The sequence below is a fragment of the Falco punctatus genome, assembly GCF_963210335.1.
Source record: "Falco punctatus genome assembly, chromosome: 2".
Lineage (NCBI taxonomy): Eukaryota > Metazoa > Chordata > Aves > Falconiformes > Falconidae > Falco > Falco punctatus.
This window is the reverse complement of record NC_137581.1, coordinates 82,251,598-82,265,195: the sequence shown is the minus strand read 5'-3', so window position 1 is coordinate 82,265,195 and position 13,598 is coordinate 82,251,598. Positions and strand designations below refer to the sequence as shown.

Below are 13,598 nucleotides of genomic sequence, written 5' to 3'. Positions count from 1 at the left end.
GCCGGGCGCGGGGCACCGCCGCCCCCTCCCCCGCTCTGCCCGGTGGCGCACACGCCCGCCCTGCACTGCCCGCCGCCCGCTCCCCGCGGGACTCACTTGCCGATCACCTCGCAGAGCTCGTACACGTCCTCGAACAGCACGTCGTCGTCGGCCATGGTCCGGGCGGGGGGGATCTGCCCGAGAGGCGGCGGCCCCGGGGAGGGGGGGCGGGAGGGAGGGCGGAAGGGGGGGCCGCGGGCACGGTCCCCGCCGCGCGGCGCGCTCCCCTGCCGGTCAGCGCCGACCGCCACCACCTCGGTGAATCCCAGCCGCTACGGCAGCTCCCGCCGCCGCCGCCGCCACCTTCCTGGGGCGCCGCCGCCGCCCGCCCGCCCGCCCGGGGGCTCCCGCGGCCGCGCCGGGACTCCCCGCTCCTCCTCCCGCGGGCCGCAGCCGCCGCTCCCCGCGCGTGTCACACACTCCGCGACCCCACCTTCCTCCGCCCCCCACCCCCCTCCCGCCCCCTCCCAGCCGGCTACTCCCCGGCGGCACCGGGCGGGCGGGCAGCTCCGGCTAGCGGGGCGGCGCGAGGTCCATGGGGGACCGGCGCGGCACGGCGGGGAGAGGGGCCGGCGGCAGGCGGCAGCGCCGTCTTGCTCCCTCGCCGAGCGGCGGCCGCGCGCTCCCGGGCGGGCGGGCGGGGGGAGGGGGCGCGCGCCGGGAGGGAGGATAATAGTGGGAGGGGGAGGGGCGGGGAGTCGCAGGCGCGGCCGCCGATTACGCTCCCAGGCGCGAGGAGGAGGCGGCGGCGCGGCGGCCGCGATAGGCGCTCGCTGTACGGGAGGGGCGGGCGGGCGCGCGCCCCCAGCCGCCGTCACGCGAAGCCGTCACGGCGCGCGCGCGCGCGGAGGCAGGCGCCGGGGCCCGCGCGCGCCGGCAGGCCGAGCAGGCGCGGCACGCACGCACGCACGCGGGGGGCTGCGTTCGCTTCCGCTCCCTTTCTCCCCACCTCCTCCCCCCGCCCCGCCAGAATCGCGCGCGGGGCCACGCCCACCGCCCGTTCGGGGGTCGGGGCCTGGGGGGTGGTCGGGCCGGTGTGCGCAGGCGCGGGCTGGGATGACGTCATGGCGCAGGGAGGGGGCTCGGCGGGGCGGCTGTCGGTGCCGGTGGCCGCGGTGCGTGAGGGCCCGTGAGGGGAGCGGCGGCGGCGAGCGGGGCCGGGCGGGGCTCGGGTGCCGGCCCGCGCTCTCCTCCCCGCCGCCGGCCCGCTGAGCGCCAGCGGCCCGCCCGGGGCCGGCGGCAGAAGGAGCGGCGGGCGGCCCGGCCGCGGGGGAGCGTGGTGCTGGAGCGGGGGCCGGGCGGCGCCGGCAGGTGCGGGCGGGGGCGCGGCGCTGCCCGGGGCAGGAGTGCGGCGCTTCGGCGGCGCGCACGGGTGGTCTGCAGCGACGGGCGGCCCCGCTCCGTCCCGCGGACTCGCCTGTAGCAATAAAGATCCGCCGTGCAAAACTGGCCTTGCAGAGTTCGTTGGGGGCGGTCAAAGTGCATGCTTTTATTTCGTTTCCTAGAAGCTGTCGGGTTTTTCTGGAGCGCGATTCGAACCCTCTCTTGCTAGGAAAACAGTCATCTTACTAGCCCTGGAACTAGCGGCTTAAAGAACCTTTTGGGAGTACCCTCACGTACACTCCTCCAATTGGCAAGTAACTGGTGGCTGTCGTTTTTCTTAATAGCTACCTAAAACCAGTGATGTCAGGTGAATTTTGTAACACTGAGGATTTACCTGATATAATGTGTTCCATGACTTTTAAGGCGCTGCACAGAAAATTACGTGCAAAAGATACATGTAAGCTGCACGTGCATGCTTCCAAGTTTTGAATTAGATGGTTTGTAGGAGAAAGCAAACAAAGCTCTTCTGAAGGAATTAGGAACTGTTGCAGTTTTTGCAAAGCATTTATTTTTGCCAAAGTACTTTAGCACACATGCAGCTTCTTAAAACTCATTAACAAAGGTAATTGTACAGTTGTTCCCCACACAGACAAAAAAACTGTTGAAGCAGAATTATCTGATTAAATGGTTTAGAGGTTAGCTTTAAAATGCAGAGCTGGTAACAGTTTACCAAGAGCGTCTTGTTCCTGTCCCCAGAAGAATTCAAAAGAAAACAATAAATTGAGAAAAGCAGCAAAAGTAATTACATCTATCTCATGCACAATGGTAGTCTATAAGGTGAGCAACGTTCTCATGAGGCTGTGCTCTGTGCCATACAAACCTTTAAAAATTATTAAGACACCATGTGCTATTTTCAGATTGCAAACAAAAACCCCAGTATATTTAGGTTGTTCACTATATTTCACACAACTAAACATGTGCGCAACCATTTTTTCCTTTTGCGGGGCCAGCAGGCTGAGTACTGCACAGCCCTTACAGTAGTAAGTTTTAGAATATGGGTGAATGTTTGTTTATGTTTTGAGCTGGAATTGCCATCCGACTATATGCACAGCCATCATTAGACTTAACAAAACAATACGAAAATGCACAAGGAAGAAGAATACTCATGAAGGATCCTTACTTGAGCTGAGGCAAATGCTTTTGCCATTCTAGCAGCATTACTTGACCAAGGTCTCGCCTTCCTCTGGTTGCCGTGGGCTCAAAGTCACACCAGCCCACATCACCTGGATGTGACAGATCAAACTGAAAACAAGGAATACCAAGCATAATACCTGGGGCGCTTTGGGCCAAAATATTGTAATAGAACAAACCCTTTAAGAACTTTGGAGGGCAGTTAGGTCCATTTCGGGATGACACAGCACATAAATATGGTTTTCTGCTAATGGATGGGATCTCAGAAGCACAGGTTGAAGAGCTGGAGTTGTTGTGGGAAGGTAGATTCTTGGAAATCACTGAACAAAAATGGACTTTTACTAGAAGAGGCAGTTTGTTCCCTAGCATCGAAGGAGGGTAGTGGCTACTTTTTTATCTGGTGGGCTGAGCTTCTAGGTTTATTTTTTTTTCCTCCCCCCCCCCCATTCTGGAGCAAAGACGACACACTCTTTAGAGCAGCTGTAGCATTCATTGCTTAGGCTGCCAAGAAGCAAGGCAAATCTATCAAAGCCTACAAACATGGCAGTTGTCCACATGGAGTGCAGGAGGGGAGTGAAAACTGGTGCTACCTAAGGTTGAGTTGCATGAGAAGAATCTGTCTGAACTAGGATTTGTGTGCAGATCTGTATCGTAAAAAGTTCTGTACTGAACCAGCAAAACCAGTGAGGATACCACTACATCAGCAATTACTAGAACAAATAGAACAAATGAGAACTATGCTGTAACTGTTTCAGATTGAATGGGCTGGAGAAAATACGAGCATTAATTTGCCAACATCCAATACCCAAATAGTATGACCATCCAAGCAATGCATAAACAATTATGTTTGTGATCATGACTTTCAGCCCCCAGTTTGAAAGCAATCATTCCCTTTCACAGGCAGGCATTCTTGATTTTCACCCTTGTATCCAGTGCATTTCCTTATAGATTCTGGGTTTAATTTAGAAGTGTAAGGTTAAATTCTGAAATAGGCACATCCAACAGCTTATTAAAAAGTATGTAACAATAATGTTTGACATACAAGCAGAAGAAACTTTACCCTTGAGACTTGGAATGATTTACTGGCAAAAGTAATGGTCTGAAAACAGTTCAGGGCATCAGTCGTTTCAGGGCTGGGAGGAGGACTTCTTTGTAGGGAAATAGCAAGAAAAGGACACGGATTGTTCACAGGAAGGAAATACTTTACAATCCCTAGTAACCTTCCCCAAACCACTGCACACGTTTGAGCTGCCTGTCTGTGAGATTCTGAATTGCCAGGCCAAGGTGGTCTATTTTTAGGCAAACCACTATTGTTGTTTGATTCAAAAGTTTGTTTTAGAGTCCTAAAAAATAGCTGAGAGTGGGCTTGGGCACTAGAAGAAGCATTTCTTAAAATTTTACAGGGTTATTTGGCAGGGTGTGCATCTACAATCTGCACACTGTTGGTGAGCCACAGGGCATGTCAGCTGTTCAAAGGTTGTTTATAGAACCATAGTTATCAGTTACATCCAAACAGCCTCTGTAGCGTTTTAATTTAAAAGTGAGCTATAAAAGATACATGATGATGAACAAGAAATTCTAACAGCTTGACAGGGTTCTGTAATCCAAAAGATGTAGGAAGCGCCAAATTCTGTGCCTCAGATTCTGAGTATAACAGGGACCCCTGGGTATTAATTCACTCCCTCTTACAAAGTTTGAGGATGATACTGAGACTGAATATGAGTATGATACTGTTAGTACTTCATAGGAGAGAATATGGGAGGCCTACCAGATTTCTGACAAACTGCCATATTTTTAGGTGTGCAAATTCTATGAATTGAAAATAGTTCGCATTTTGGGCAACAGAAGTGTATTTTGGTTGCAATGAAAAGAGACAATGTTTTGATTACGACAGGCAGAGACATTGTCAATCCTTGTAAAAAAATGTTGATCAAAAGAACTCCAAAAAGCTATCAGCCAACCCTGAATAAGGCTGTATAATTACACCAGCTTGGAAATCTGCTGTGTGGCAGGACATTCTGCAGCTGCAGAGCTCAGGTGTAGCACACTGCACAAGTCACGCCACACCGTAATTAAGAGGGCAGGTTTCCCATGAATGTGAATGCGTGTCTTAACAGGTGAATGATGTTTCTCTAGGAAGATAAATCCCCAGCTTCATTTTTCCCCTTATTGGAGTTTTTTTTTAAGTTCCTCTGTGGTGTCTGTTCTCTATTATTCAGTGAGAAGTGGACTTTCACTGCCACCCTTCCTCACTGAAGACACTATCAGGGCTCTTTTCTGCAGACCCCTATCTTCAAAGGACAGTTGGAGTTTATCTCTGGGATCCGTACCTTGCTCCCATCTAATTCTGTTGAAATTGGCCCCCAGGTTCAAAAGTTGCTGGGAAAGATACAGGCTTGTATGTATATGTGAACATGGCAAAGCATAAATATTATTTCCTCAGGCAACCAAGAGCTGCCTCTTTTGAATGAGGAATTCTTTTTTACTGCCCTTCAGACATGGTGACCACATGCCCTTTGCCAGACACTCAGCCCATACTGACCCAGCCACCCAGCTGGGAGAAGTGCCAGGTCAAGGAATCAGCCAGGTCTTGGTCAAGGAATGGTAACTGAAAGAGTCATGTTCCTCATCTGTAATTAGACCATAGTCATATTTAAACACAGATTACAGTACCACTACTGAAGATAGGTAGCTTGTCTGACACTGCCAAAGAAGCTCACGGTCGCCTTTCAAAATCGTTTTCCAAAGGTGAAGCAGTCCCAGGTAGGAATAGCTGGCAACATCAATAGAAAGGGCAAAACTTAAAAAAGTACACAAACCCGTACTGAATGGAATTGCTTTTTTAGCTATTCCTTGCCATTCTGGTTATTTTTCCTTTCCTTGTGTACTGTGTATTTGTGAACAATCTTGATTGGATTACTGGAGATGCTTATTTCTGTTCTCCCCAGTTGCAGCTTTTCTGTGTTGATGGGTATGGATTAAATAATAGGAACTGTGGAGGAAATCTCTCCATGATGCTTTTATTGAAATTTTTTAAATTAAAAAGATCTTACAAGACATAGAGGGGATAAAACCAGGTAATAAAAACAACTCAAACTTCTGGTTATCTTTCCATCATTATCCTAAACAGAAATTTGCAACCATATGCTACAGTCATGCGCCTATATACAAAAAAATAATTAAAAATCACAGCATAAGGACAACATAAAAATGTTATGTACTAGCAGTGAAACAACAAGAAACCCTCAAAACCCATTTATATTTTCCTTTCATATTTCTTCTTTATTTGGGCATTTCCAACCGTCTTGCTATCTCTTGTAGGAATGTATTAAGTTCTTTTGAGTAGGTAGGTGCCACCCTAATAGGAACTCCAGAAGGGCCCCACAAAGAGGAGTAAGTGCCCAGAGGAGGTTTGGTGTAGATGAACGGCAAGAAATACTGCATCTAGAGGAAATCCTCATAGACACCATCCCTGCATGATGCTGAACTTGGAACTCGCAGTTGCAGTTCTGGAAAGAACCTTCAGACTCACCCTGGCAGTTCTTTGAAGCTGTTGCTGCAGGGCGCAGTGACGGTCAAAAGGAGCCAATAAAATGCTGGGCATATCAGGACAGGCATGAAAACAAGATGTCATTTTGCCTCCACATAAAGCTCTGGTGCACGCACAGGTGGAGAGCTGGGATGTTTCAGGCCTCCCTGTCTCCAGAATGACACAGAGGAGTTTGCAAAGCAACAGAGACAAGGGCAACAAAAAGAAACCAAGGATGAGCCATCTGCCTTGCCGGGAGAGGGCAAAAGACTGGGACTCATCAATTTGCAGAGGAGACACCTGAGGCAGGATATGGTCAAGGTTTACAAATTCTTGAAGGTGGTTGATAAGGTGAAAGCAGAACCTGCTGTTCACTAAATCCTGCAATGCTAAAACTAAGGGATGCTCAGTAAAACAAGTTGAAAGGTAGTTTGGGACAGGTACATGAAAGTACTTTTTCCAAAAAATTTACACACACACTGGATAGTGAACTTTGAGAACTTGCTGTCACAGGAGGTGGTGGACACCAATAGTATCAGTGGGTTCAAAAAGGAATTAGACCATTTCGGGGATGACACATCATTATAAACCAATACTGGAAGGGGTAGACAGGGGTGTGCCATGGAGCATTCCTAGTACAACTGTAGATGCTGGGGAAGTGGAAGGAGAACTGACTGCAGATAGTGGCTAGGCTTTCATGCATTTTTTATCTCCTGGCATTGCTCTGTTTTCATTTTTGAAGGTGTAAATTCAGTCTTTCACTACAAATTATGCAGTCAGCTTCTCCACATTCAGAGGAATCACAAGAGTCAGCATACCTGGAATGCAAAGAATATCCTTACCCAGGAGGGCCATGTTACTGATCGCAGGCTGTCCTCTGTTAGGTAAGCAGGGCTAGGTGGACTCATTAGGGCATTTGTTATATTTTCAGCCTTTCAGTTGCATCCTGCGTTTCATTTTTCATTCTCAACTTTGTCCTTTATTTTGTCCTCATTCTGCCACCAATTTATTTTCCAAACCCTATTTATGAGGTTTGAGATGCTTATTTTTTCTTACTGCATTTCCCAGATCACTATTTCTGTTAATGTGCAGTAACACAATACAAAAGCTCACAAGGCTTACAGCTGAAAACTTCTAAGACACAGCTATGGGTTTACACTTATACTGTAGCCTCAGGGTAAGCCAAGCTTACCACATTTTATAACTTCAGAAGAGAACACTAATTCTGTAAATAATTATTTGCCAAGTATTCAGTCTTCCTCCTTGTCATCCAGCTTTTTTTTCTTTCCTCCTGGTTTTCTCAGCCTACTTTCTTTTCAGATGGGGTATAGCTTCACAGAAGAGAGCAAACACCACTCTGCCTGGCTACTTAGTTACTTCCCACTTCCTTCTCCCTCTTTCTTATGCTTTCCCTTTCTGAAGTGTTATGCTGACATTGTATGATTATTCATACCCAACTCTGAGGCTCTTTTATCCTTCAAGAACAAAACCATCTGCAATAGAAGGAGGTGGTATTGACTTCCTGATTTGACCTGGCCAAGTTACCATCGAGAAAGCTTCTTGTACATCTTTTGCTTGCAGAAATCCAATTCATAGATTGTTTGCAACAGATCATTGAAATTGAGCAGGCAAAAAGTCCTAGAGGGCAAAGATGTATGCTTTTCTGTGTCCCGTGAAATTCTATTCAGGTCTGACAGAGGGAGAAACTGGGAGAAAAATATCCTTTCTTCCTGTGGCTTATGTTGGCAGCAGCACTCTGGCAGCCACCCAAGGGGACCGGCCATGGGCATTCTTGTCCCAGGAAGCGTCCACTGCAGGCAGCATTGTGCTCCAATCCTGACACTCTGGCTAAGGCTAAAAAGCTGTCGTGAAAGTGAAGTTTGGAGACAGCAGAGAAAGAAAAAGCAAAACTATGTTCTGTAATAGCTCTCTCTAAACCCAGCATGTAGCGTTTCTTTGATCTCTTCCTTTATGGGCTCAAGAGCACCCTTATTTTGAAGAAATTTGAGCCACACTCCCCTGATGATCACCTCTTCGCTGCACATGGTCCAAATCTCAGCAGAGATTTTTATGAGTAGCTTGGGGCCTTTTCATTTAGGAGGAAAAAAATACCCCCACAAAGGCAAAATCTTTTTTTCTTTGGGAAAAGGCATTTGTGTGCTATGTGTGAGACTATTTAGGACTGCTGCCCTATTTTGCTCTCACTATTGCAATGTCAATAGAGAATGTAACGGATGGTGGGAAGAAGTGGAAGGAGGATCCTGATGCTAGGACAGGAGATTGACACACAGGTGAACAAATTGTTAGTTATCTTCTAGTAAAGTGTGATCCCTGGTGATGCTTTGCTCACTGTTTATACATGAGGCCAATATGTTCAGCTTCAGGTTTTTTTGGCCATCAGTGCTTATCTGGATACAAGACTTCGCCCTCGGTTTTCTCACAGCTCCAGGTGTACAGCAACATCAAATGCATCACTCTGCTCCTTCAGCAATGTAAAATCCATATATTATCATAGAAGCAGAGGAAAACCAAGGATCATGGAAATATATCTAAACATTTTTTAAAGAACTGTGAATACCTGTTCTAACTTAGTATGTATTTTATGGATGATCACTCCTAGTCAGAAGCTCTGTCTGATGCTGGTGATGTCCTTAGCACAAGTAACACAAAAGCATCTAGCAGAACTAAATTTTGAAGATTGTATTTTTACTGTAAATTAAGGAGGATGAAGCTTTAGGAGTAATTATGTCTTCTGTGAGGAAAAGAGACAGATGTAACACTTTTTGATGAATTCCAAGTTCTGCTTTAGTTGCTGTAGAGCTGAGCTCTGGATGGATGTATTGGCTTCTTTAGAATGAAGGTAAGAAAATTAGGGCTCTGATGATGATGAGATGGGGATCTACTTTAACATCTCTTGTCTTCCCCAGCCTATGAAACAGATAGCTGTGTTGCCTGTCACTCAGACTCTGTAGTACCCAGTGCAGTGGGTTTAGGCTAATTAAAGCCATCCCTTCCGGGATTCTGGGACAGTTTCTGACTGTCTACTCAAACCTCTGTGCTGTAACAGGCACAGGAACAGAGGAGCATCTCTGAGGACAGCCCAAAGCAGGAATACACACTGGTGTCCTCATCATGCTGTCACTACGTGTCATTCAAATCCCTCAGTCTCCCTTGCTGTTGGGGTTCTCTATGAGGAAGATTGTTACAAATACCATAGTGTCCATGAGATGCTCCACACCCACAGGCTTTGGGTGTGCCTTTGCTCAGTCATTACAGTTTTGGATAAAGGACAGCTCTTAGACTGGAGGCTCAAGTTCAGTCAAAATAACAGATTCTTTCAAATAAGAGCAAAAAGGGATCAAGCATTTTCTTGTTTCAGAAAAAAGGAGATGCTATCTAAAAAGCTTCTAACATAGCATAGATATCTAACAATTAACTGCTAAGTACTTACTTATAGTCATTGTCAGAAGATAGATAGGTAGATCATACCATGAGTGGAAAAGCTGTGACTCACTACCAGCGCTGACGCCTGATGGGGTTGTGTTGTCTCTCCTTTGGTGCCTTGGGTCGGAAGGATGAAGATAATCACAAAGCAGATGTGGCCTGTACCTGTACCTCTCCAGAAGCATGTCAACTCAAGAATGTGAAGGGCATGCACACCAGGAATGGAATATATAGAGGGAAACACACTACTATTGCCTCTGCTGCACAGCAACTACAGCCACTGCCCAGCTAGTCAGGTAAACCAAGATTTTGACAAGTGATCATTATTCTGTTTTCTCATCTTGTGAGTTTCTAATATGAATCATCTCACGTAACTTTAGGTAACAGTGGTACAGGTAACTGCATCTGAGCTAGTTGTCTGGCCTTCATTTACAGCCAGTCAACAGACAGAGGCATTTCTGGGGCAAAATCACTCTGGATATGCTGGGGAGGCAGTGAGTAGCTCCAGCACAGTTCCTAGGTTTCCCTTATAAAAAGTAGGAGGATTTTTCCTTTGATCTTTCAGAGGGGATGCTTTAAATTATTCCATTAATATAGTAATGGGTGCCCTAAAAGAAAAGGAAAAAATTGCTAGCTTTTAAAAAAGGAGTGAGAAATATATTATTTTTTCCTGGTCTGGCTTTCATCTTCCACAGAAGTTAAAGAGATGTCTCCGCTGTATGTCTGGGTTGTCCTGCGACCAGCTGGCACCATGGAGTTTGATAGGGATCTGCCTTACTCAGAGCGTGAGCCCTTAACAAGAGCAATGCACTTTGGAGCTTGTATTTAACAACTGATTCAAGCCAGAACCTCTTAAAGACATGGTTCTCAGCAACTTCCCTCTGCATCCTGAAATTAAACATTAACATAATAAGGAAATTCAGATACTAACTTAATCTAACTTAATGAACAAGCACACGTTCAATTAGTCTCTGAGGTACTGTGCACTGATTCATGGAATTGGAAAAATCTCCCAGAGTATCAATACTCTTGCTGTCAGATGGCAGCAAGTCTGTTAGTTCCAGTTGCGCTGGGTCCTGAAACTAATTCATCTCAACCTGGTGCAGCTGTTGGCTGTCAGAATTTCTCAGGTAAAATGGCTGTGTTGGTGCTTGTCCTCTGGAGAAAGTGTCACTTATTTCTCTGTATATGTCCACCTGGTATGTCAAGTTTGTCTCTGACCACAGGATATTTCTTGTGATATTATTGCTGTTTGCAGTCATTGCTTCTCATTATAGATATTCTCACACTTTTTTACAAAAATGGTGACAGCTCCTAGTACCTCAGATGGTGTTTCCCTTTTACCTTCCCCCTGCCCTGTCTTTTTTCCCAGATATCTGCTGGTTGCCCTGGCTTTGACATGAGTTCCTACTAGGTGCTCAAGAGCAGGCACTCTTGTTTTCAGTCTTCTGTTGAATAAAATGTCAGCACTAACAAGTCACGTTACGTTGGTACCGCTCTGTTATTTAACAGTACCAAGCGTGAATCAGAACCGGCATCCGTTCCTGTATATTCTTTAACATATTTTCTGCTAACCTTCCGAGGCTGCAGGTAATGGAGGGTATGGTTAAATGACTAAACATATATTTCGTAGCAGAATGGCTAAACATGAACCTGATAAATGTCAGACATTACTATAACAGGTATACCGGGCCTAGCATATCGAATCAAATTTGGGATATCATATTTCCAAGCTGTTATGTTTTCTAGCAACACTATCTCAGGAAAATGAGAATACTCTAAATACATATCTAGGAGTAAGGGATTGCTGACTCTGTATTTTCCTTTCCAGCCAGGACATGCAAGTTTGTTTCTCCTTTGCATTGGGAACAAGTACTTGCTGTGCCATGTGACAAGTCTTACCACTTCCTTAATGGGATCGTTTGTTTAGGATCAGGACAAATCTCTCGTCCTCTTAAGAGTTTTCAATCTCTAAATGAGATTCCTCTATCCGTTTTACCATTTTTCAGTAACATCTTAAAAATGACCACACCAGTGTCTTTTAAGTATCCATCTGTCCCTAAGAGCTTCCCCCAACTCTAGTGTGACAAAGATTATCAGTAGACACAGTGTGATGTGCTGGGCATGGTATATAAATAATTTTGATTGCATTTTGTAAGAAACTTGTTTGTAAGAGCAGTTTTGGCAATCAAAGTCTGTATTCTGGTTTTACAGTTGCTTTTTATCTGCCTGATTCATGTAAAATCTGCCTCTGGACTTTGAGCCATGGCCCTACTGTTAAACAGGAGAGCATGCCACCAACCACCAAAGCTTTCCTAGGTTTACATTCAACTTGCAAATCCTGTATCTGTAGCTGAATATCCCTCTTTAAAGTACTGTTTCCCAGGTCATTTTCAGCTAAACCTGAACTCTGGGGAATGAGAACATGAACCTTTGTAGCATTGCTTCCCTCCCCTTCTGAGCGCACTGGCATTTTGTTGACACTTGGGACACGCATGCCACTGCCACGCAGCTCAAAGAGGACTCATGCCACTGCCATTCTCAGACCAGGTGGGAGAAAACTTGGTGTTGTCATTACTTTTACAAGATTCTCTAATGCCTTCAGTTTCTCAGAAGCTTTGTCACTAGTGGTGGCGCTCATTTCTCAAGTGCTTAGCCATGTCCTCTGTTTTGTAGAGCGGCAGGCTTGGAGAGCTGGTTCTGGCAGCTCCATCAGGCACAAATTTGCCTACAACATTTTCCTCTCCAAGGAATCTTTAAACCCTTTCTTGTCTGTCAGGCTAGGTATACTAATGATAACATCAACCTCCCTGGTGTGATCATTTCCTAAACCATTCTAGAAAATGAGCTGGATTAATGAAGACTTACTATTTAAATTGCTGAAGCTACCCAGCTCATTTTGACTGAACACATGAACTTCTGCCATGACTGCTACAACTTGAATGGATGTCTATTGGTCCCTAAGCATCCGGCACGTCCCAGCTGCAAGATTATATGCCTTCGTTTAAACCTTATAAGCTAAAGCAGCTATGACTAAATTTCTGAGAGTGTGCTCATATGCTAAACTAGTTGCATAGTTTAGCACGCTAGACAGCACAAAGCTCTGCACAGGTTAATTTGCTCTTCTGAAAGCTCACTAATTTAGATTTGGCTCAGATATCTGTGCTGTCCGTTGCAGTCTTCAGTGAAGTTATACCCTAAGTTCGTTTTATTTTTGGTCCCAGGCTTTGTTCTGTAAGCATACAGAGCCAAGGCATTTGAGTGAGGTCTGGTTCATTCCCTGTCTGATATTTCACTGCCCGCCATGGCTTAGCCTGCTCTCTGCACTAGCTCCTGGCTTTTCCCAGAGCTCTGGAAAGCTGCGGTTCCCCGCACTGGCCAGCCTTGTAGCTGATACTGTCAGCTAACAGCTACTGTGGTGCAGAAAACGTTCTCAGGTCTTGTACTTTGGAGTCTATGGATGGTACTTGTAACTATCACTCATCTCTGAAACATGCTCCCCAATGCCGAAAATGTTTACAGAAATAATTTGCTGTGAGTAGGCAAAAAATGCTGGCCGTTTAATTGTAATTAAAAATTACTACAGGGATTCCATTTTCGATGTGAAAATGTCACAGGTCTCAGCAGTCCTGTTGCCCTCGGCAGACCTGTACCCTTGTTTTACTAGAATTACACTTGAAATCAAAAGTTAAGATTTTCAAAAGAACTTCTGCTTTTTGTTTTCTTTTAGGTTTAACCTCTCACTTCAAATAAGAGGCTGGTAACATCATTTGCTCTGTTTCTTGGATACTACATTATGCATTTGCCTGACTTTTCATTTTACCTTTTCCTCCTTATGCTTTGATTTTTCATGTCATACAAATGACACAGTAGCCCTAAATATAGCAGATGATTGCTCATGAGACTCTATTAAATTAATCTTATGAAAAGAATTGATTAAACTTAGTTCTTGACTAAAAATTAAATCTTTTTTCTCTTTGTTTGACTCAAGGTCAATTTTAAGCACCTTTGTCATTCTTCAATAGGTAGGCAAAATGTTTTGGAAAACATTTTTAGAAGGAGAAACAGTATA

The 13,598-nt window shown here is 45.8% G+C and overlaps 1 protein-coding gene and 1 long non-coding RNA gene across 15 annotated transcripts in view; one reads left to right on the top strand and one right to left on the bottom strand.

Moving 5' to 3' along the window:
* Positions 1-2,941, bottom strand: part of CASK (calcium/calmodulin dependent serine protein kinase) — a 227,935-nt gene extending 224,994 nt beyond the window's left edge. For 2 of the 12 annotated variants that reach the window (XM_080374285.1, XM_080374286.1), the window contains exon 1: positions 97-2,937. In XM_080374285.1, coding sequence (XP_080230411.1) covers positions 97-155 — 59 coding nt within the window. In that variant the 5' untranslated portion in view covers positions 156-2,937. Of the gene's footprint in view, positions 1-96 lie in introns of all 12 variants that reach the window. The other 10 variants (XM_080374294.1, XM_080374297.1, XM_080374290.1 and 7 more) reach the window with 9 other exon arrangements.
* Positions 1-13,598, top strand: part of LOC308058482 — a 101,171-nt gene that overhangs the window by 42,912 nt on the left and 44,661 nt on the right. The gene's annotated exons all lie outside the window — the stretch shown is intronic.